Genomic DNA, 26139 nt, shown 5'->3' on the forward strand with positions numbered 1-26139 from the left:
TCGAAAAAAAAACGTATCACGGTTTACTTACTTATATTATACTTTAAAGATTGCATCAGATCTCTGATCAGCAAGTTCTTTAATATGAAATTTCAGTGTCCATATAGCAAACTAAGAGTTGTCTGTGAATTATACGAAAAAAAATTGCGAAGTTTTTTTTAAAAAAAATAAGAATACCACAACAATAAGTTATATTAATGAAGAAACGTTGCTCCAGTAATAAAATACTACAACTTAAAAACAAAATTGTAGTTGAGAATTTTCAATAAATAATTTCACGACATACAATATTAAATAACTTTGACAAAAAATACTCCTAATATTGATGGATAAAATCATAATGAAATGGAGGTGTCAAAAATATAACCTAACGTTTCGAGTATTCCTACTCTCTGTGTTGTAGCTTCAAAATGATCTTACCATTACAAAAGAGTTGAATAAACCCTTTTTGTCAATTCATACAAAAGTTTTTAATAACGTTTTTACACGAATAAGATCAACGTGGATAGAACTTTAAATATTTATGATTTTTTAAGTTCTTTTGTGGCATATCGGTGGGCTGCCACCGTTAGAAACCTGGTTTCGATACCCGTGGTGGGCAGAGCACAGATAGCCCATTGTGTAGCTTCGTGCTTAATTCAAAAAACAAAACAAAGACTATTCCAAGGCCTAAACATAACAATACTGGAAAATGGTTATTAGTATATCCTAATATTAATAACAATATCACCGTTTCACACACATCCTATATGAGCTTTTTTTCTTTAATATTTTCTTTTCAAATATGTTAATTAATATTAATTAATTTTCAGCTCATTATCTAGTTTATTCCCCTTTGTTAATCACATTATAAGTTTAACATTTTGGTATCCTTGCACTGTGGAAACAAGCAACCATGTTTAATGGTGGTTTCAGTTATGTTTTGCGTTTCATAGACGACTGTAATGTCACAAATAATATGCGAGTCCCTGAAAAGATAATTACATTATTTTTATTTATGCAATTAATTAATGAAATAGAAAAAGAATAATTATTTAATAATAATGTATTTAATAACTATTCAAGTGCAATTTGGATCAGACGATTAAAGATTCCAATTCTAAAGCACATTACGTACAAAAGCAAAAATATTGAATATTTCTGGTAGATCAGATCTCAAATTAGTCTTCGAAATATTCTTTCATTGTATAGTTTTTGTTAAGTTATTTCTCATTGACTATTAAAACTCTACACATTTTTTAATGAGGCACTGTTTACTTTTCATTACTTGGTTGTAAAAAGCAGTCTCAGGACAGCTGGACAAACATATGTTTAGTTTTATTAGTTTTATATTTCCAACAGGGTTTCTTCTTCTGTACAAGAAGCTCAAGAATTTAACTATTAAGACATTTCAATAAATATTTGACCCTCTGAGTGTGTAATTTAACTGCCATGCTATTTGTAATAAAAATAAGTGACCATGATTGATTATCGTATTTTTATAATATTATATAAAAACAAATGTTTTTTTCTATCGTTTCATAAATATTGTTTTCAGTTTTTCCTCAATACGAACTATTATTATAGTCTATTAAGTATTGTCAAGTGTTTTAATCTTTTGACTGGCCGTTTTAAACCGTATTTATAGAAATATTCGTAATCGCTTATTTTTTTAGTTCCACAGATAAAATAGATTCTGGAATGTGTATTGTGCAATGTCAGAATAACTTCGCAAATGCACATTATCGAAAATTACATTAGGCCAACGTTACTAAGGGAGGTTCAAAAGTAACGTCGCATTTTTATAAACAATAAATAAAAAAACACGAAGCAACAACCAACGTTGTCTTTCCTTGGCTCAGTGATAAGTTTGAGGGGCTTTTACACTAAAAATCGGGTTTAGATACTCTTGGTGGAGAGAGCGCAGATAGCCCACTTTATAGCTTCATATTTAACAGTAAACAAACCAAGTGACAATCTTTCAAGACAGAAGACAACGTTGTCAAATTTCATTGTATGCACATTAAAACTGCGTATGAATCGTGTATCAGCACGAAATAAGTTTTGGCATGTATGAAATAGGAAAATATTTCAAATTAGTTATTAACTAACACTCACCTGTATTAATTACAGTGACCTCTGTGATGAAAACCATGAACATCAAAGCAAACATTTCGCGATGTCTGCAGGTGAAATACCACGTGGAGGTTTCCAGTTCTTGTATAAATTTTAAATTCATAGCTGGTTCTTAAATGAACAAAAACAACTGTAAAACAAACTGAATTTATAGTTTTGCTTGAAAAGAGTATTAACTTAACCAGCCGCTGTGTCCGAATCTCGTTCAGATATTTCTTGAACGTAAACAGATTTCATTGTTTAAAGTTTGCAGTTTAAAACAGGGCCAAGTTTTTCGGATTAAAAGATTATAAACTTGGCAGGAACATAAAATGCCGGACTTCTCAAAAGAAACGTGTTTCAACTGGAATTAGCTTATATCTAGTACTAGCCGTAAGAAGAGCACCAAGAAGGTGATATAGTGCTGTTTCCAATAGTCTCATCACTTCCTGTAGTGGAAGATTATGCTTATACTACAGCGTCAGTATTTCAGGTTCCCAACTGACCGGAAGATAGAGCTATAGCGTTCAACTGCTATAAAACTTACATGTTAGCTTCACTATGCATCTACCCTCGACTATTCGAACGCGAATGCAGTGCGTATCTTTCGCTACCCCGATCTGGGATGACAAACAGTAGCGCCACCTTCCTGAAATGTTATTCGTCAATCTTCAATGCTACCATTCTCGGGTAAAATAACGATTACTTTTATCATAAATCTGCTAAAATTAAAGAAATATATATTTATATTACAGCATTCAGAAAACATATAAAGATTGTCGTTGGAATTTATATTTCCAAATACTTGTCGGGTCCGCGTTATTAAAGTGATGTTTAAATACCAAATTATTACAATTAAAACGAGAGTTTGTTCCCACAGGTGAAACTGAGAAACATGAATTACCAATGAGCCATTAAATAGACAAGGATTCCTTTTCAATTAATAATTTGTAATGCTGAGACTATAAAAACGCAATTTTCTTCAGGAACAAGTAATTAGTAACATATTATAGTCACTATTACTATAATAGCTTTTTGGGTTTTATTACTGCTTTAATCTTATGCTTTTTCTTTTAAACTGAAGAAGTAGTTTTACTAACTCCTAAATGGTTTAGTTCTGCATTTAAGTTCCTCCAGTGGCGCAGGGATAAGTCTGTGAATTTACAACAACAAAAACCGGGTATCGATACCAGTCGTAGGCATAATATAAATAAATCATTGTATATCTTTATGCTAAACTTGAAAATAAACAGATTCACAAATATAACAACCAACTGGGATGTGTGCTTAGCCAATGTTCAAAACCACATTGCAAATGAATATCGTATTAAGTCAACGTTACCAAGTTAGAATTAAATAAAGATATATTTAAAAGGCAATGAAGTAGCAGTCATCGAACTTTTTCACAATATCACTCTTTTAAGATAGCGAATAACATCGTCAGGTTAAAAACTGTTTTCAAACCCATCATTATTAAACCTTTGTGTTTAGTAAAACTGAAAGCATAGTTTGAATTTCTTTAAATTTTCTAAAATTAACTTCTTATTTTTAGATTATCTTGTCATACAGTGATTACATTCCTTGAATGTCAATCACAAATTGTACTTTAATATGCTTTAGATTCATTAATTTGTAAAATGAGAATGGAGATATGTACTGTTCATACGTATATCATTCACAAAAAAAATATATTCTTAACGTCTATACTGTTTCCAATAAACATATAATTTCAAATACTTATTAAATCTAATATTGATACTAAAATTTTGTTTATGTATTTAGAAAGATCAATATGGCTTGTTAATATATATATGTCAATATACAAGCATTTATATTCTTGCTCCATAGGTGGCGTGTTGTATATATACCAAATTGAAACGATATATCCATTGATTGTTTCTCAAGTTTAAAAATGAGACGGTTATTGTTAGCAGATAAGAAGTAGGGTATTTTGCATAGGTTTGAATTTAAATTATTACATATACTCATATGGCTTCTCATTTACCTCCAGGAAGTTATTTTATATATTTATTTATTGTAATGTGTGTGTGTTTTGTTACAGCAAAGCCACATCAGGCTATCTGCTGATTTTTTTTTTGTAATTATCTTATCTTACATTATATCCAAACATTAAAATTTTCGTGCTAATACTATGGCGACAGGATGATAGATATGAAGTATTTGTGGATGAATCTCGTAATATGTTTTTCATTTTATTAAATTTTATTAAACCATACAAACTGGGATTAACAGAATGTACATCCATTCAATATTATAAATAATTTCTGTTGAAAGCAAGCAACCAAAAATGTCACTGATTTAACTACTAGCCTTTAGTAATAAAAAGTGTTACTGAATTAGTTATCCAGTCTCATAACTATAAACTATTACTGACATAATATAACGGTCCTCATAACCAAGAATTGTTCCTGTTATAACTATTAGCTATTCATAATCAAAAACTGTTACTAATTTAATTTTCCAATCTTTCATAAACAAAATCTACTACTTATTTAACTTTCTAGTTTTTTATAACCAAAATCTGTTATTTATTTAACAACCAATCTTCATAACAAAAAAAAAAAAAAACTGTTACTGAATTAGCTATCCAGTCCTGCTATCCACAACGTGTTACTGATTTAGCTACCCAGTCTTGATATCTAAAAAGTATTACTGATTAAGCTATCCAGTCCTCATAACCAAAACTGTTACTGACTTAGTTACCCAGTTCTTGATAACCAAAAACTGTTACTGATTTAGCTACTAATTCTATCACAACCAGGTTTATTATTGATTTTACTACCCAGTTATCCATTGTAACAATAAACTACGTACCTAGTGTATAATATAAGTATGTTATTGATATATTCGGCCATAATTCCAATAATATTTCATGACGTTACGTCAGCTTAATAGACATGGGTTACTTTTAAATCCGTAAACAAAGCAACCAGAACAAAATAATCTTCATGTGTATGTAAAAACGGCTCGTTTTTACATATATATTTCTTTACAAGTGGGTTTTCTCAACATCACTGAAAATAATCTTCATGATAGAAACAACAAATAAATGAAGGATAATGAAAAAAACAAAACATTATATATATAAATATGTTAAACATTTAAACCAATAAAGTTAATGAAGCTAAAAATAGAACATATTTAAAAGACATAAAACTAGTGTTTGCTTCATGTCATACCATCTAAAATTCGTTCTTTCCTTAATCCATTAATATTTTCAATTTTGCTGAGTATATCTAATGTTAAAGCCACAGACTCCATCTATTTGTTCAAAATGCACCTCTTTGAAGATTATGAGTAAATAAAGTTAACCCTGCAGTGGCACAGCGGTACGTCTGCGGACTTATAACGCTAGAATCCGGGTTTTGATACAAGTGGTGGGCAGAGCACATATAGCCTGTTGTGAATCTTTGTAGCTTAATTACAAACACACAAACAAAAATAAAGGTAATGAAAATAAACCTACAATTTTAGCATTGCTTGGTTCTGATTTAGTATTTTATACGCATGATGCAGGCACAGTTCAAAAAATGTCTGATAGACAGAGTCTGACGTTAGTTTAATATGCTAAGAATTCATAAAGATATTCTATAAAATTGATAATTAAGCAATCGAAAATGAAAGACCGGAAACTGAAATTTCTCATTGTTTTGGACGATTAGCGTCCTCTTTTGTCAACAGTTTTGAAATACAATTAATTAAAATGGATGCAATGGTGCAGTGGTTACAAACAATTGGAAAATTATTATTCTACTAAGGACAACTAAAATACATAGTTCTCGTTCACGGTTGATCGTAGACTGATTGAAAGCGTGAAACTAAAATAAGTGCATTAAAAGATCGTATGAAACTGTTTAAAGGTCAGTTAAACAAACCCTCAATTTCTTTCTTGGAAAAGTCTTCATTTGGTCTTAAAACTGTAAAGTTATTCTACATCTTCTCGCCAGATTGTTTATTTTAGATGTTGTTGGCAAAAATTACACAAATTGCTGTCTTTGCATAGTTTTGAGTTCGCACACTAGAAGAAAGATAGTTAACAGTACCGTACTTTTGCGCTACTCTTCTTCCACTGCAGAAATGGACTACACTCTTACAGTACCTCCAAGGCTCCAAACACTGAATTTAATTTTAGGGGAACAAGTCGCGAATCGTTAATCTTTTGATTTAAAAATCTGAGCAAGATAGCCATTAAATCACGCCCAACTTAAATTTATCATTCGTAATTTAGCTTAAGTATAATGAGACAATGGTTTTCTGAGTAAAAAGGAGCCAAGCTAAACTTAAAACCTATTTCAAACGCTAATATTTTTTTCATTTCCTGCGTATAAGAAAAAAAAATTCTCAGGAAACAATTATCAGAAGCTTATAGGGACATGTTTGAGGAAATTACGATAAGAGGTTTTTAGGTTTCTTTGAAGTTGAACACAAAAATACACAATGGGCTATCTGTTCTCTGCCCACCATTGATATCAAAACCCTACAATAAGAGGTGGATGGATGTTTTTTTTATGTAGCAAGGCCACACAAGGCTATCTGAATTATTCACCAAAGGTAATCGAATATTTGCTTTTAGCGTTGTAAATACGACGACTTACCACTGTCTCACCAGAGAACTATGAGGAGGTTCCTACTGTTTTAATTAACAAAAGAAAGGTGTGAAAATATATGAAGGAAATTTAAGACCGAAATCTTCAATGAATCTTTAATGATAGTTTAATTTAAAACAATTTTTTCATGTACTTTATAATTAATTTTTATTTCGATGTCTACAAAGGATCTCTTTGAGTGTGCTGGTTATATGTGTGTGTGTGTTTTGAAAGAGCAATTTGTGAATTTCTAAAAGTACTATATATTAGTCAGAGTGTAATGATATGGTGCGCTAAAATAATAAATTAATCTTTCCGTGCAATAAAAACCAGTAGTTAATTCTGGTTTCTTGTGGTATTTACGGGTAAGGATGTTGTGGCATTCCTCCTGGATTGGATTTCCGTTCATCTCGGAGTAAGCTCCATCTGATAGCAGGGCCACAAATTAAAGATTGGTATACTACACGAAGTGTGAGTTGATGTCTTGTTTAAGGATACAGCAGTTCCGTGGGCACGAACAAGTCTCACAAACTTGCTGCATTTTGACTGCGAATACAAAGCGTTAAACGATATTTTTTTTCCACTGGTGAAATAATAATTATTCATTTATTAATTTAAAGTGAAGTCATAAAAGAGACGAACATTTGTTCTTCGCCAAACGGATTATTTACATTTCAGTTGGTGTTTAACATTAGTTCGTAAATTCCTTATTTTGCAACATAAAATCACCACCACAATAAAAACGACACCTGCAGTTATTTAGAGTTCCAATGGTAGTTCTATATGATACTAAACAAACTGGTCTAAAATGCTGTTATGTTACACATTCAGACTTTTAAAATTCTGAAGGTGCTTTATAAAGTTTTTGTTGCTGTTATAAGTGAGTATTGAAGAGTCTTAAGCCTATAACCTTCATTCAATAAGTGCAAAATTCGCTACACACACACACTTATATATATATTTATAAAACATACGTCTAGTTTTAAAATATGCATGTCCATTCTGAAAGGTGTCTGTAAAATATGATATAAATTCAATTTTTTCTCCAGGTAACTTGTGGTTGTACATCCTCATTCAATATAGTTCTAAAATATGATATAAATTCAATTTTTTTGCAGGTTACTCGTGGTTGTGCATCCTCATTCAATATAGTTCTTTATCACACTGGCTGCTGGACTAATAATCACTTGAATTTCGGTTTTTCATGTCTTATGCTTACCAAAAGCAATTGTTCTTTTAATAGTTCGCTTTTTTCAACATGTGTCAAAAAAGGTACGGGTGTACATAATAGCTTTTTTTATACCAGCTGCTACAACCTTGTCTTCGGTCTTCAGTGTATTCCATTTTTTAGAAAATCAGAGTGATGAATTCTACACCATATATCGATACCAAACACGTAGCGATGAACAACAATAGCAGTATCGGGTTTTAACACCGAACAACAAACACCCTACTAGCTTTATTTAACAAAAGTTATGAGACATCAAAGCAATCAATTTAATACAAAATAATATTTATTCAAGCAACAATTTTAAACACAGATTAAAAGTTTGACAAGGAACATTTGTATAATGGTAGCAAAAATTTTATTCTAGAAAAGTACAAAAAAAAGAATAGTATAATTTAACAGATTATATTAGGTAAATCTCGATTAATCTGTACAAACAACTCTGCAAACACAACCCGATTATACATACACATAAGAAATGAACCGAAAATATATATATAATAATTTTCTTCTTTTTTTCCACGAAAACATAAAATATCTTACAGTATATTAAGGGACGTGTTGTACCATCAGTTAAAACAATAGTAAACATTGGTCCTATATTATGAATAATGTAGAGTGTACACTATTATTTCTCTATCCAGCTGTATAGCGTTTCTAATGCGAGCAAACTTCAGTAAAATGCTATATATAAGTCATATGTTACATGGAAAACTGTTTAAAACTGTTTCGTGCTGTTTAATATTTTGAAGCTTTATATATTACGTTGACTAGATAATTGTGTTATGGTTTAATATTTTAGATGGGAAATCGTTCAAAAACTATTTAGTGTTGCTTAATATTTTGAAGCATTATATATTACGTTGACCAGATAATTTTGTTATGATTTAACATTTTACATGGAAAATTGTTCAAAATCTGTCTCGTGCTGTTTTGTAGGTTAATATATTACATTGACTAGGTTAATTGTGTCGTGGTTTAACTTTACGACTTAAATGTTGTAAAAACCAACTCTAAGACAATAAATTCCATCACGTAACGTTAATTCAAGCTAGGGTGTAGGTAAAAAAGAACTTTAAAGCATGTATTATAGTTAAACTTTAATATTAGTAAATGCTCTAAAATCAAGTGTTTATCTTCAGCCTTTTTGTTTTCACATATATAGCTTAGTTTATAATTTATTTAGTAAATGGTTGTGTTTGATTAAGTTTTCATGCTTAGTATAACAATGTATCTATTTGATTATTAAATTAATATAAAAGGCCAATATTCCTCACTAAAGAAATTGCTATTGCTTTAATTTTTGTGACACAGAAGATTCGTTACAGGTACTGATCTAGTTTGAAATTTAGTTATTTTCAAGTTAATATGTCCACTGATAGAATTATGGTAATAAACCTACACAAGGCCCGGCATGGCCAGGTGTTTAAGTCATTCGACTCGTAATCCAAGGATCGCTGGTTCGAATCCCCGTCACACCAAACATGCTTTCCCTTTCAGCCGTGGGGGCGTTGTAATTTTACGGTCAATCCCACTATTCGTTGATAAAAGAGTAGCCCAAGAGTTAGCGGTGGGTGGTGATGACTAGCTGCTTTCCTCTAGTATTACACTGTTAATTTAGAGACGGCTAGAGCAGATATAAATTCATTTCGAAAATGTTTATGTTTTACTAACTTTTTCTGCTTTCTACTGAAAAACAAAACTAACTGGAATTTACTTAAAGATCGTTAATTGTATTCTCAATAATGTAAATTTTAATTGTGCTTTAAAAAAACATCTAAAATATATCTTATAGAATCCGGAAAATTATTTTTATAGCAAACTAAACATTTGTTCAGAAAATTCCAAATGGGTTTTAAAATGCGCGATGTAAAAAAAAAAGAAGAAAAATTTGAAACTTTCCACTTGTTACCATTATTATAGAGAGGGGTGTTTGAATCAGTACAACAATATTCCCAAATCTCCTGTGTTTATTTAACTGACAGTAAAGTTTGCAAAGTGTAACGTTTCTTTTAAAATGTAAAAAAAAATAAATTGCATTAATGTTTTAGTTCACTGCCCAAATACCTCCCTTTCCAAGGGACTAAGTGGTAAGTCAGCAGGCTTACAATACTAGAAAGTGGATTTTGATACCGGTGGTGGACAGAGCGCAGATATCATTGTATAGCAACAGCTAACCAATCACTGCCTAGGACTTTCAAACATTACTTTAAAGCTGGAAAGGCTAGAGCAAATAACTTCTGTGTAGCTTTACCCAAATTTTAGAAAGAGATAAAACATTGTAGGTCAAAATATTTGTTCCTATGCTACACCCACTACATCACCGTCACTCTTTTAAAAACACGACACAAAAAACACCAGATTTGTACCTTGTTACAGCGTCATACTTGTAAACAACAGCTGTACTTTGTTCTCATGTCACTCATGCAACAGAACGCCAAATACGGTCAACAATAAATATGACGCTTTGTTTCTATGTCACTCCTACTAGAAAACGTCAGATTCTGTCAGTGCTCATAGTGTTGCAGTTAAGATTAATAAATTCCATGTTTAGATATAGCTACAATTTATTTAAAAAAAACTACAACATCATTAAATATACATTTAGAATATGAAAAGTAATTACATCTAATTAATTATCAAATTAAATAGAATTATTGGCTTCCAACGAGCCTAGTACATTTGATATGTCTACTTCATTATATTGAACTCTGATGCCGTTAGTTATTTTAAAAGACAGCCAGTTTATGTACCTTTTTTTTTTTCTCAGTTAATTAAATGTTACATTATTTTTCTTTACCTTAATGTTTTTCAAATGTAACATACAAATTTCTCTAAACTTTCATTTTTCAAACCCGTTTGTTTATTAAGGTTGATACTTGATAGCTTAATATGCACTATTGGTAACGTTAATGTTCATTAAAAATTATACAAGGAGAGTAAAAGAGTTTTGATGTATAACAAAAATCAAACTTTTAGAATTATTCAGATATGAAGGTTGTAATTACTGTCAAGGTATCTAGAGTGTAGGAATATATTATTGTTGAATTAATATTTTAATTTAGATGTTTTGTTTGTTTCTTTTTGTGTATGTTTTTAAACTCATAGCTCTATTTACTGTACCAATCGTATTGTCATGCGGAATCCGTAAATAGTTTTCTGTTTAGTTGAGTTTGCCACAATAATTACCATAGACTGCATATTATCTAAGCCTTTACTGAATATAATAATTTTTCATTATAATGGCTTTATGTGTGTAAGATTTGTTTGTTTGTACTTAAGCAAAAAGCCACACAATAGGCTTTATGTGCTCTGCCCATCATGGATATCGAAACCCAGTTTCTAGCGTTGTAAGTCTGATGCCGTTATTACAATGGAAAGGGCTTTTATATAAGACAATGCCTTGCACTTCCCTGAACGATTTCATTTTTATTTATTCGTACTTGATTAAATGAATGTGATATTTTAACACAGTTCCTTGTCCTAGTTGGTGACCTTGCGGCTCAGCTAAGCTTGTGGATTCATAAAGATAAAATTTGGGGCTCAATCTCCCAAGTGGGGCAAAAAGAAACAAAATCATTAACATTAAAGAGCTTATCTCGAAACGGGCGTCGGCTTCTGTTGTTTTTGTTGCTTGATTTATAATAAAAACACATTTTTTATTGTGATAAAGTGCGATGCTATCAATTTCTATCAGCTATAATAAAATTACCATTTAATTCAAATAATTAAATTCAGAAGTACATTTTTTCGAATAAATGTACTTTATGTTTATTGAGTGTTTTTAATACACTTGACTATATTTCGATGTGCTCTGTATTAGTGTTAAAAACCGCATAAGTGAAACTTGAAGTGAAAGATATGTTTACGAAATAATAACGTCATATCGCTACTGATGTGCTTCGGTGAAGAAAGCACATCTAAACTTTCATTGAATAATCAAACAGTGATTTTTTTTGTTATTAGGCATAATATTTTTATTTTACAATATTTTACTTGGAAACTAGAGATATTAATTTGAGCAACAGCTGGATAAACCACTGAAATATTCTTATACCGTCGCTGTTGCAAATCCAGTGGCGTCTAGTCGTGAATTAGTGCAAAAAATAAGGTTTATTTTATGAAGCAGAATTTATTAAGTAGATGTCGCTGCCTTTACTTTACGTATTAATACATAAGTTCTAGAAAATGCTTATAATGGAACCGAGATGAAGTTTTATATTTACTTGTGTCAAATGAGGAATTTAGATAATTTTTATCATGTTTTCTCAGCTATATGTACTAGAGATAAAGAGATATATCAAAAATTGTCATTATTATAAAAATACGACACTAAAACCCAAAAGATCAGTGCTACTTAGGTATCAAAACAGTGATCCCATTAATCAAGAATACTTCCAAAACTGCAACTAATCGTAATAATTAGATGGTGGAAACATGAACTTTTTACTTAGATTAGGGTAAAAAAAAGGAAGGAAAAATCGAGTAGATAGTTAGTTTTCTTGTAATATATGTTTCTACAATCTGTGAAACGTTTTGATAGCGCCATATAAACCTGCTTTTCGTTGCATTTTCCCAAGATGACTAAAGTTTTCAAGCGATTTATGATTTATACATAGATTAAAAATATCTCAGGTGTTATTAGGTACTTAAGATGTAAATAATTTATCATTTAAAAGAAGTTTTACATTGAACACAACTTCGCCTAAGTGGAAGAGATTTAAATATTCTCAAAATAATTCTAGTAAATATTTGAATACGACGACGATTTTTTAAGTTATGTGTGATAAAAGAAATTCATGTATCTCTCCAAACTTGTTAACCCTGTTTTACATTCCAACTACAAAGAGGTTTTTAGCATAGTAAACATTTTATTACAACAACATTCCATTAACATTAACATAAACTAGAGAAACTTTCTACTGAAAGGGCACCTTTTAAAAGTTTTAGAATTACTACGGCCCACCAAGTCTAGTTCAAACACTTTTCATATTGGTGAGATATCAGTAAGCTGAGAGATGTTTAGTTTTACTGTGTACAAGTGCTTGTGGATAATTACTTCCTAGGTACGAAGTATGATTAAATATCACAGCTATGTGAAGAAAATATTTTTAAAAACCTGGATCAGTTAGTCAGGTGGGAAAAAAGTTAATGATTTACATATATATGTTCACACTTCTCACAGAAAATATATATATATATATAACCTTTGAGTTTCATTTTATTTCTAACGTAAACCTCTTAGTTACAAGTGGTAAGTTTTTTTTAAGGTTTCTCAATAAGTTTGTTTGTTTAGAATTAAGCACAAGTATATAAAATGTGCTATCTGAGCTCTGTCCATCACGAGTATTCGCCTGGTTTGTAATGATGTGAGTCTGCAGATATACCGCTATGCCACTGGGGGGCTTTTCATTAAGTAACTTATTATTTGGTGTACCTGTATAAATGTTAAATACATTTCATTAAATACTGTAATTAATAGTTAGTTTAACTTGCTTTAATTCTATGTAAAAGATCTAAGTAGTTTTCCCTGCTTGGTAGTAGATACAATTTATATTTAGTGATTTCCATCTAGCATGCATTTATACATTGAAAGTTAATAACTAGGCTACTACACTGTCAAAAATATTCTTTGTGGTTTCGTAACATGAACAAAAGACAGTTAATTTGTGGTTGAAGAAGTTTTATTCGCCTTCATGTAAATTAGCTTCAACATAGATTTTTATCATACGATATTGTAACCATAGCGCTACTACTGTTATACTTCAAAAATAAAACTTCCCTGCGGCTTAAAAACAATAACGCCAGTGTTTAACTTTGGTTTCCTATTGCAAAAGAGGATGAGATATTAGTTGGTATTCATTTTATAGCAGGGTAGACTGAAACAATTTTTGGATAAATTGTCTTGCTCAAGGACATAACGATGAACTATAGGTGACATTCGAAGCAGCAGCCTCTTTCAAATACAAGTTGAAAATTTCTAATCACCAGGCCTTCATTCTTAGTTAATAAGGTTTCTCGAGAGCGACTAAATGGATATAGACAAAAGTTGGTATACATTTGGAGTGTGACCTATCGTAGAAGTAGTTAGTTTTTCGAGGTCAAGATAAAGCAAGATTAAGGAAATAAAAAAAAAAATTGTCTGTTAACATGGGGTCCAATTCTTCACACTGTTTTTGCTCTAAGCTCAGTCATAAATGATCAAATGTTGATGAAACTTGATGGAAATATGTATAATATTATTCCAAAATTATTTTACCGAAATTAGCCCGGGTCCATTGACAACGACGGATATATTTTTTTTTATTTGTGAGCCGAATATAATTAACGCTGCATTGTGGAAGTTTGCCCTCTACTGGATTTCACTCGAGTCAATAATTTTTCATACTAAAATTATTGAGTTTCAAAACGCTTGTGAGAGAACGCAGACAAAAGTATAAAAAAATTAAACATAAGTTGTTAATGACAATCAACTTATAAGTTATGTAAGCCTCTTTAAGAATATTCAGTAGCTTAATCTATTTAAATATTCTCAAGTTTATATGTAATAAGAGAAAATCGTGTATCTCTCCAAACTTGTTAACTTTGTTTAACATCTCAGAATTATAGACTCTTTACTGTAGCAGGTTCTTGTTAAGATCACAATAAACTAGAGAAAGTTATTACAGTGAAGCAAGTCATAGGCCGTATTGTTAGCAAATTGCCAAAAATTACGTGAACATTAGGTAATATTTCACTCCACGTACTGTGTCCAAAGAAGACTGATACTTTTGTCACGACGTAAGTTAGTTGATCATTTCTGGAAAGCCAAGCGAACAGTCATATGTAGTCTTTAGCTGCAATTTATACGATACAGACTTGGTTTCACAATCACTAGTCTCCCTGTGCGGTCAGCAGTAAGTTAAGAACTTACAACGATAAAGTTAGGGTTTCGATTGTTCAAGATGGACAGAACGGAAGCATGCTATTACTGAATAGTTTTGCTCTGAAACAACAACGTAGTTATCATTATTAAAGTTTCAGCTGTTTTTTTTTTAGATTAGGATTAATCATTAGAGTGTGAAAAATGTTTAGAATATAAAATATTTTCCAATACTGAATTTTTTTTTGAATTTCGTGCAAGCCCAAACGAGGGCTATTTGTGCTAGCCGTCTTGTGGTTTAAGAAGTTTTATTCGCCTTTATGTGAACTAACTTCAACATAGATTTTACCATCACATAATGGAATTAATGTAGTATAATGAAGCATTAGTCTTTTTAAGTGATGATACTCAAAGATATTGGTCTTTTATCCTAACAATTACTTATCCCTAATTTAAACTCCACAGTGGTATTTCTATGGACTTACAACGCTAAAAACCGGGTTTTGTTAGCAGTGATGGGTAGAGTACAGATAGCCCATTGTGTAACTTATGTCCAAAATAACCAAACCTGCAATTTAGAAGTAATACTTTAAGTTTCTGGAATACTGTTACATAGTAAGTTATTATTTAGTGTAATACTACTTTCTGCACACATTTCTTTATATGTAGTAGAATAAAGGAACACACGTTTAGAAGTTAATAACAATAATCCTAAATTTCTACGTTGGATATCATAATTAATAAATAAATAAATATTTGATGCGGTTGTATGTAATAATTATCAAATATCACACAGAACCGCCATTAAATACTCGGACGTTTTATACTGGATTATGCATTTTAAAGTAAATAATTATAACTTTATGAATTTCATAACTACTTTCATCATAACAACTTCGAGTTACATAGAATATTTTCCTTAGTCATCTTTGCGAATACCCTGTGAAAGGGCTTTATTTGATGTTATATATAAAAAAAAAACATTTTCGATTATTTTTATTAATATATTTAAAACAAAATGTGCTCGCTAAGTCCTTACGTGTCATATCTTTCTGATTTTTGATAGGGTGAGTAATTTTGACAAACGGATCAACTATAAATCATGAGTATTAAATAAAATATTGAATAAAAACTAGGGTTTACTTTGGTATATTTTTATGCCAGACACTGATTACCTGGCTAAGTCAGAGACACTTAAGTTTCAAACATAGACATTCCTTACTTAGACCTGTTTCTTAGCATGGTTAACGTTTCGGAATACAAGTGGAAGAGTCTACGTGCTTTAGTTAGTTTCCCTTATAACATTCTATATTTTCAGCTATGGGTATGTTATAAATGTGACAGGCTATCCCGTTATTAGGTTCAAAGACCAATAAAAGCCCTTTTGGTGGTGGGTGTCACTGGATATCTGCTTTCCTTCGTTTTGGTAGTTCATAACTAGGAACGACTCTTTCTAAATCCTAATAGGCCTAAGACTTAGCTATTTATTATACTGCATTCGGTCCAATGTTTCTATTCAATATAAAATATGACGCATTACAAATATTTTTTATAAGCTAAAACACAGAATTTTGTGTTTTTATTCAGAGACACCCCAAGATGGGCACTAGAACCTAAACTCAATATAAGCTACACCCATTGTTCGTCGCTTGCAACTCAACTTTTTACAGTGAAGCAATTAGCAGGCCGTAGTGTTAGAAATAGGGCTAAAAACTTTGCGAATGGTATGTAATATTTGAATATAAGTACCGTGTTTCCAAAAAATAGCGTAATATTTTTCTTAACTTTTGTCAAGCAGCTGTGCCATTTAAGTTTATTTAGATGAACACTCGTATTTCCCTGCGATCGCTTTATTCTTTTTTGAGACATTCATTGTGTTAACTCTTTCACTTGGCTACCTGATCGATTATTTGTTTCCCCATAATTTCACTAAGATCTTCTCTGGTGAATATGAAAATATAAAAACTAAAAATGAAGTTTCAGATCAAGCCAAATTCATAGAATTAAAACACCAACATTTTTCACGAACATCAAAGTGTGTGTGTGTTCTTTTAGCAAAGTTACATCGAGCTATCTGCTGAGCCCACCAAAGGGAATCTAACCACTGATTTTAGCATTGTAAATCCATAGACTTACCGCTGTACTAGCGCCCGGCGACCATCAAAGAGTTTTCGTAAAGTGTTCAAGATAAGCAAAATTATGATGAACAACATAGCTTTCATCACATCAGAATGTTCTGTAATAAACAACATAACTTTCATCACGTTAAAATGTTCTGTAATAAACAACATAATTTTCATCACGTTAGAATGTTCTGTAATAAACAACATAACTTTCATCACGTTAGAATGTTCTGTAATAAACAACATAACGTTCATCACGTTAGAATGTCCTGTAATAAACAACATAACTTTCATCACGTTAGAATGTTCTGTAATAAACAACATAATTTTCATCACGTTAGAATATCCTGTAATAAACAACATAACTTTCATCACGTTAGAATGTTCTGTAATAAACAACATAACTTTCATCACGTTAGAATGTTCTGTAATAAACAACATAACTTTCATCACGTTAGAATGTTCTGTAATAAACAACATAACGTTCATCACGTTAGAATGTTCTGTAATAAACAACATAACTTTCATCACGTTAGAATGTCCTGTAATAAACAACATAATTTTCATCACGTTAGAATGTCCTGTAATAAACAACATAACTTTCATCACGTTAGAATGTTCTGTAATAAGCAACATAACTTTCATCACGTTAGAATGTTCTGTAATAAACAACATAACTTTTATCACGTTAGAATGTTCTGTAATAAACAACATAACTTTCATCACGTTAGAATGTCCTGTAATAAACAACATAACTTTCATCACGTTAGAATGTTCTGCAATAAACAACATAACTTTCATCACGTTAGAATGTCCTGTAATAAACAACATAACTTTCATCACGTTAGAATGTTCTGTAATAAACAACATAATTTTCATCACGTTAGAATGTCCTGTAATAAACAACATAACTTTCATCACGTTAGAATGTTCTGTAATAAACAACATAACTTTCATCACGTTAGAATGTTCTGTAATAAACAACATAACTTTCATCACGTTAGAATGTTCTGTAATAAACAACATAACTTTCATCACGTTAGAATGTTCTGTAATAAACAACATAACTTTCATCACGTTAGAATGTCCTGTAATAAACAACATAACTTTCATCACGTTAGAATGTTCTGTAATAAACAACATAATTTTCATCACGTTAGAATATCCTGTAATAAACAACATAACTTTCATCACGTTAGAATGTTCTGTAATAAACAACATAACTTTCATCACGTTAGAATGTTCTGTAATAAACAACATAACTTTCATCACGTTAGAATGTCCTGTAATAAACAACATAATTTTCATCACGTTAGAATGTTCTGTAATAAACAACATAACTTTCATCACGTTAGAATGTTCTGTAATAAACAACATAACTTTCATCACGTTAGAATGTTCTGTAATAAACAACATAACTTTCATCACGTTAGAATGTTCTGTAATAAACAACATAATTTTCATCACGTTAGAATGTCCTGTAATAAACAACATAACTTTCATCACGTTAGAATGTTCTGTAATAAACAACATAACTTTCATCACGTTAGAATGTTCTGTAATAAACAACATAACTTTCATCACGTTAGAATGTTCTGTAATAAACAACATAACTTTCATCACGTTAGAATGTTCTGTAATAAACAACATAACTTTTATCACGTTAGAATGTCCTGTAATAAACAACATAACTTTCATCACGTTAGAATGTTCTGTAATAAACAACATAACTTTCATCACGTTAGAATGTTCTGTAATAAACAATGATTTTTACACTCTTCTCAGATTTAAATCAAAATAAATTTAGTTGTGAATCATTGAAACTTGCAAAAGCAAAAGTTACAATATAACATTCTGTCCAGTATTTTCTGTCATTAACATGCATGTGAAAATGAAATATAAGTACGTTGATAATAATATCCTTTGACATAGATTTTCTATGAACAAACGTGAGAGAAACAAGTTACATTGATTAGTATCAAAATGTAACCTAGGCTAATGTGTCTGGACTATTTAGTGGTACACGCAATGACATGAAATAAAACTTCATAATACGTAGAACGCAGTGTGTACCATCGGGGCTATCACATTTCTCGGCTAACTCGGAAATCAGATCTTTATTTGTTCTTAAACTGAAATGCTTTATATAAGCGTTGAATAAGTTTATTATTCTGTTTGAAAACATAGAGTCATAGGGTCAAAAAATGTATTATTTCTCTTTTTTATATAAACAACCAAATTCAGTTTTAATTGTTGGGAAAGAAATGCAGTGACATTCGACGAATATATTTTTCATCTAATGTAAAATAACTGACAACCGAACGAAGAGGAATAAAACCTGGAAAACTTAATTTGAATTCTTCCTGCATTCGATACGTGTTGTCAATTTCACGTTCTCTCCAGAAATAGACAACTAATAATTATCTATCTTGGTCTGGTATTCAGACGTTATAAGCTTCGTAATCATAAGGAAGTAAGGAACCAGTTATGCAAAGAAATATCTGCACTGCAGTTTTTCTTATGAAATTAGAACTTTAGAAAAATATAGGGGAAAAGTTAATTAACTTATCATTTTCGTTAATGGAAGATAACAGGAGCTGAATCACGTATCATAATTCTTTTCCTTTTTATGTAACAACTTCAGTTTGTTTATCATTTTTGGCAAGCCAAGCGAATTTTCATGTATACTCTTTAGTTGCAGTTTATAAGATAAAGACTTGGTTTCGTCATTATTAGTCCCCATCCCACTTGGTAAGTTTACGACTTACAGTAATAAAGTTCGAGTTTCGATTCTTCAAGTTGGACTGAACGGAAACATGCTATTACTGTATAGTTTTCCACTAAAATAACAACGTTATCACCATTTATTAATGGGTGTGTTCTAGATTAAGATTAATAATTAGAGTAAGAAAAAATGTTTAGAATATAAAGAGCAACAACTACAAATTATAAAAACACACTTGATTCTCTATCTGAACATGAATATCTTGAACATTTGATAGATGTCACTATACATCGATCAGACTATCCTGAACAGTTGAGGGATGTCACTGTATATACCGATCAGATTATTCCGAACAGTTGATTGATGTCACTATACATTGATCAGACTATCCTGAACAGTTGAGTGATGTTACTATATATATCGATCAGATTATTCCGAACAGTTGATTGATGTCACTATACATTGATCAGACTATCCTGAACAGTTGAGTGATGTCACTATACATTGATCAGACTATCCTGAACAGTTGAGTGATGTCACTATATATATCGATCAGATTATTCCGAACAGTTGATTGATGTCACTATACATTGATCAGACTATCCTAAACAGTTGAGTGATGTCACTGTACATACCGATCACATTATTCCGAACAGTTGATTGATGTCACTATACATTGATCAGACTATCCTGAACAGTTGAGTGATGTCACTATATATATCGATCAGATTATTCCGAACAGTTGATTGATGTCACTATACATCGATCAGACTATCCTAAACAGTTGAGTGATGTCACTATATATATCGATCAGATTATTCCGAACAGTTGATTGATGTCACTATACATTGATCAGACTATCCTGAACAGTTGAGTGATGTCACTATACATTGATCAGACTATCCTGAACAGTTGAGTGATGTCACTATATATATCGATCAGATTATTCCGAACAGTTGATTGATGTCACTATACATTGATCAGACTATCCTAAACAGTTGAGTGATGTCACTGTATATACCGATCACATTATTCCGAACAGTTGAGTGATGTCACTATATATATCGATCAGATTATTCCGAACAGTTGATTGATGTCACTATACATCGATCAGACTATCCTAAACAGTTGAGTGATGTCACTATATATATCGATCAGATTATTCCGAACAGTTGATTGATGTCACTATACATTGATTAGACTATCCTGAACAGTTGAGTGATGTCACTATATATATCGATCAGATTATTCCGAACAGTTGATTGATGTCACTATACATCGATCAGACTATCTTGAACAGTTAACTGATGTCACTATACATCAATCAGACTATCCTGAACAGTTGATTGATGTCATTATACATCAATCACATTATCCCGAACAGTTGAGTTATGTCACAATACATAGATCACACAATTTCGTAGAACTGATTGACTCCCTCCAAAGTACCACGGTGGAATGTTTTTGAACTTACATTAGAAAACGAGTTGTTATACCCATGGTGGAAAATAGCCCATTGTGTAGCTTTATTCTCAAACTACAAAAAACAAAACAAAAAATTGCATGTTATATTTTACTAGGTAAAAAAAAAAAAACATCAAATGGTCGTCATTATAATTTTTTTTTTGAAAATCACAAAGAATAATTTATGTCACTTCTATTATAACAGAGTATTTTACTCTATAAGATAATGCATCTTTTCTTCATAAGAAAGTGTACATTTTCTGTATAAAATAGTGCATCTTTGTTTTATAAAAAAGTGAGTATTTTCTCTACAATATAGTGCGCCCTTGCTTTATAAGAAAATGTATTTCTTTTTTATTAAATAGTGCATCCTTGATGTTTTTTAGGAAAGAGTGTCTTTTTCCTTTTCAGACAGGCTATCTGTTCGTTATCAAAATGTGTATATTTGATTTTACTGTACAAATTTTCCTTCCTAATTGTTATCACCACTTAGTTTATAAGTCTCGTGTTTAGTGGTATATCCTAACGTCATTTCTTAAAATCAATTAGATAACTAAAAATAACAATCGATGCTCCATTTTGTGACGTTTTACAGAAAAAAAAATGATTTATCTATTCTAAAGAAAACTACAAGAAAATATAGAAAATCAATTGTCCATAAAACTTATTACATATTCAAAAATTAGAAAAATTGCTGCTTAATTTACTAAAGGCTTAAGCACTCTACTGGAACCTTCATAAATGCACAACAGTTTATTTCATGAAATAATAGTAACGTCCATAATTGATTTTAGATCTTCGTCAAAAAGAAGTTTAAGTCATATAATTTACCTATTATGAAACAAAAAATCATTTTTCTAATATCGTTGACAAAACAAGAGAAAAACGATAAAGGAAAACATTACACATAATTGCTTTTCATACTACAATTTTATAAGCACATTTTATAAATATTCAGCCCCTTATAAATATTAGAAATATCGAGTATTTTTATCTACAAAAAAATCCCATTTACTCTTAAGATCTACCTTTAATAAAAGGAATAAACTCTCATCTTCTGTATTTAAACTGAACTACAATTGCATTGATGGAAAAAAAACGGTAAGCAAACATATCAAAGATAAATCATATGTGTCAAGTGAATCAAGTTAGGAAAATATGCTTAGAGGTAATATCTTGTATTATTATAGAACACTCTATGTAAGTAGAAATTGTTACTCATACATAAATTAAAGCTTTTATGTTACACCGATTACGAGATCTATATATGTATTTTCTGTCTTTTTATCTATTGTTGGAACTGAAAACGTTATATGAACATTGTATTCTATGACTGTTTCACTTCTTTAATATAAAACTTTATAGTTTCATCCTTTTAGAGTTTTTTGTTGTTGTTTTGTCATGAACCACTATTGTGGTTCAAAATACGATTCGCGTAGAAATTTCACAAAATTTCTAATAGAACATGCTGGCAAAAAAACATCTTTAAAAGTAGATTTATTTTCTCGAAACAACACTCAAAACTTTCTATCTCAATGGCTAAGGCTGCTAAAATATTGATAATAGAAAAAACGTTTATTTTCTGGCTGTTAAATAAAATATAAAATTCATTCATTTGTTCCTCGCGTTATCCTTATTATTGTTTCACAAGTTTGCAGAAGAAACGGCTATCAATACTTTATCCAAACACTAGCAAACCTACTGAAAAAAACTCCTGTGCAAATCATAGGACTATTTTTATGTTAATTATTGAACGAGAAGAAGAAAGTTTATCAGTTTTTTTTATCGCTACTGGCCTAGTTTCTTTTTGAAGCCATCCAAGGATCAAATACTACAGCAAAAACGGCTAGGTATACTGCTCCAAAATCTATGCACAACTACTAAACAAACTTCTGCGATGGTTGTAAGGCTATTTTAAAACTGATTTTTGAATTTCGAAACACACACTTTTTAATATTTTCTAAGTTCTTCTTTAATACCAACACAAGCTCTTCAAAGCCATTATTAGACATAAGTTAGCCAAGCTTTCTGATAGTGGAAGATAGGTTAACGCTATCACTTCAGCGTTCACAAAGACATTTAGGCTGGCCCTATTTTCTGACAACCCATCATTTCCATCGTTTCTTGTTCCACTTATTTCATCATAATGATGATTATATGATATTATGAATGATTTTGCTTTTGACTGTGTCTGAAAAGGTCATGCAAGTAGATCCAATACTTCGTCAATATCTTGTCGAAAATTAAGCTATTCCTCTTTAGAACAATAACAGCCATATGTCTATCGATGTATAAGTCTTTTTACAACGCTACCCATAACATCACGGCGACATCGAGCTGAGTATGTCCTTGACCTGCTACTCCACAGAGACATATCCGTTGAACATTGGTAAAGATATGAAACCTTGACTCGTCTGCAACGAATAGAAACGTGTAGTGGCTTTGCTGTTAATTGGTCATGACAAAAGTTCAAACGAGTTATGGACTGCTGTGTTGTAAATTGTACGGATGAAGCAGATTTTTTTCATAAACTTTATTTCTTATCATCAAGTCACTAAGAATTATTTCATCAACATGCAAGGAGTCTCTGGTTGAGCACTTGCTATTCCTAAAGTCCGTGTTCTACAGGAGCAGCCACTGTGTATAGCGTAATTGCTCTCTCGCGAAATACAATATTGTCTAGGCTGCCTTTGTACAAACCAGGTGTCTGGTAGCGTGTTTAAAGCATTCAGATTATAGGATTTAATGTAGAAAAAATGGTTGTCACTCGCTTGTTTCTGTTTATCCGGTCTCCCACACTTCAACAGAGTGGACAGTCTGAATTTTCTGGGCCCTCTATCCACAGGTTATAATTCCATGCTATTATACAGATAATCAAAACAGCACATAAACAATGATCGAATGTCATTAGAAGAAGAGATATTGTCCTTTTAGGATAAGCATGATATGTAACTTCAGGATAGGCATAATATGCAACTTATGACGAAGTAGAAGTATCTTCAACAAAAAGACATGTGAAACGCGCATATAACTGATGACAACGAATTTATAAACTTTTTACCCTGATGCAATATGCAGTTACTATTTGTCCCTTTAATGTTTTGGACGTACTGTAATGTTATAGTTCATAGGTTGAATTAAATTAGAATACTAGTTTGTTTGTTTGTTTGTTTGTTTTAATTTCGCACAAAGCTACTCTAGGGCTATCTGTGCTAGCCGTCCCTAATTTAGTAGTGTAAGACTAGAGGGAAGGCAGCTAGTCATCATCACCCACCGCCAACTCTTGGGCTACTCTTTTATCAACGAATAGTGGATTGACCGTCACATTATAATGCCCCCACGGCTGAAAGAACGAGCATGTTTGGCGCGACGAGAATGCGAACCCGCGGCCCTCAGATTACGAATCGCACGCCTTAACACGCTTGGCCATGCCGGGCCATCAGAATAGTAAACAGCTCTTCTTTCTGTAAATACTTGGACAGAGAACAGTTTAAGTTCCTTGTGATTAATTAAGAACATTAAATTTTAAGCTTTTAAATGATTAGGCATGCTTGTTATGTTTAAATGGTTAAGTTAGCTTTATGTTTATATTAAATTATCTCAATATGATAAGTGATATTGAAAATAAATAGTTTTTATTTTGTTTTTCTGCTTTGTAAGGGTTAGCTTTTGCCCCCCACTGGCTCAGCGGTATGTCTGCGTACCTACAACGCTAAAATCCGGGTTTCGATACCTGTTGTGGGCAGAGCACGGATAGCCAATTGTGTAGCTTTATGGTTACTTACAAATAATTAATCAATATTCTACTCTGATTTTTAAACCTGATTTCTTGCTGCAGGCAATCAAGCTAACCCTTGTTTGTTTTTTGTTTTTGAATTAAGCGCAAAGCTACACAATGGGCTATCTGTGCTCTGCTCACCACGGGTATTGAAACCCGGATTTTAGGAGTGTGATTCCGGAGACATTTTGCTGAGCCACTGGGATCCCCAAGTATAGTACATGAATTTCTACTGATTTTTATGAAAAAATTATTTGAACTTCTATCAATAATCAAAAACCTCAAGGACGGTTAAAATTACTTGAAGAAGGGAAAAAAGACGAGATACTAATTGAAAGGTTGCTCGTTAGAAAACTGGGTTTGATTTAAACATTGCTTTGTCATTGCTTCCAAAACAGATTGAGAAACATCACCTGATGTTGAAATAAACTGATTTCGTCCCACTCTTGCATAGAACATGACTTTAGAGAAATATGTTCAGTATCTTAGACAGCGAGATAAATAACTGGTGAAATCTTTCTTTTTGACATTTACTTAAATTATGTTCTTTAGTGTCATATAAATATATACATATACTACGTGGAGAAGAGATGCATTCAAACTTAAGGTTAAAATGGTGTTCTAATATGGTTAATTCCACACTTTCAGGTTTCTAAAGCAGTGCCAGTGAGGCGAAACAATTATTAAGCAGTAGTGCTAAACTTCACTATAGTACCCACTAGTTACCTAAAGAGAAACGAGATAAGATTGAAATTCTCAGCTGGTATTTATTGAGGTAAAACGCGTAGTAACATTAAGTATAGTTAGTATTGATTACATTAAGCCGAATAATGCGATGTGTATTTTCTTGAAGCCTTCATATAAACTTGTGTTTACGGGAGAGGAAAATAGTTAAATTCACTCGAGCTCCAGAACCTGTGTCATGATGAGGCGAATACTGTGATTCTCAATTGGAACTGAAGCGCATGAACATTAGCAAATAAAACGAACTACAATATGTTCGTATTACCATTTATTCCACAGACAGAAGTATACTAAAATATTAGAGATTAATTTATTGGACATCTAAATAGCCTGAGAGTATTCTTCGAAATAAAATTGTAAAATGATTTATGTATATATGAAAGATATATTTAATTTTTAATCCTGCAAACAATCCAATTCTATGCGTAGAAGAAACCAGACGGTCATGTATGTTATTTAAAGCACTGGAAAGTTGAACAGCTTAGCTGCCATGTTTTATGTAAAGAAATTTAAA

General features: G+C 31.4%; 1 protein-coding gene across 2 annotated transcripts in view; it reads right to left on the reverse strand.

Moving 5' to 3' along the window:
• Positions 1–2687, reverse strand: part of LOC143232602 (protein kinase C-binding protein NELL2-like) — a 116913-nt gene extending 114226 nt beyond the window's left edge. For both annotated transcript variants that reach the window (XM_076468222.1, XM_076468221.1), the window contains exon 1: positions 2098–2687. In XM_076468222.1, coding sequence (XP_076324337.1) covers positions 2098–2218 — 121 coding nt within the window. In that variant the 5' untranslated portion in view covers positions 2219–2687. The remainder of the gene's footprint in view (positions 1–2097) is intronic.
• Between the last annotated feature and the right edge of the window lie 23452 nt (positions 2688–26139).

Source organism: Tachypleus tridentatus, chromosome 11 (genome assembly GCF_004210375.1).
Source record: "Tachypleus tridentatus isolate NWPU-2018 chromosome 11, ASM421037v1, whole genome shotgun sequence".
NCBI lineage: Eukaryota > Metazoa > Arthropoda > Merostomata > Xiphosura > Limulidae > Tachypleus > Tachypleus tridentatus.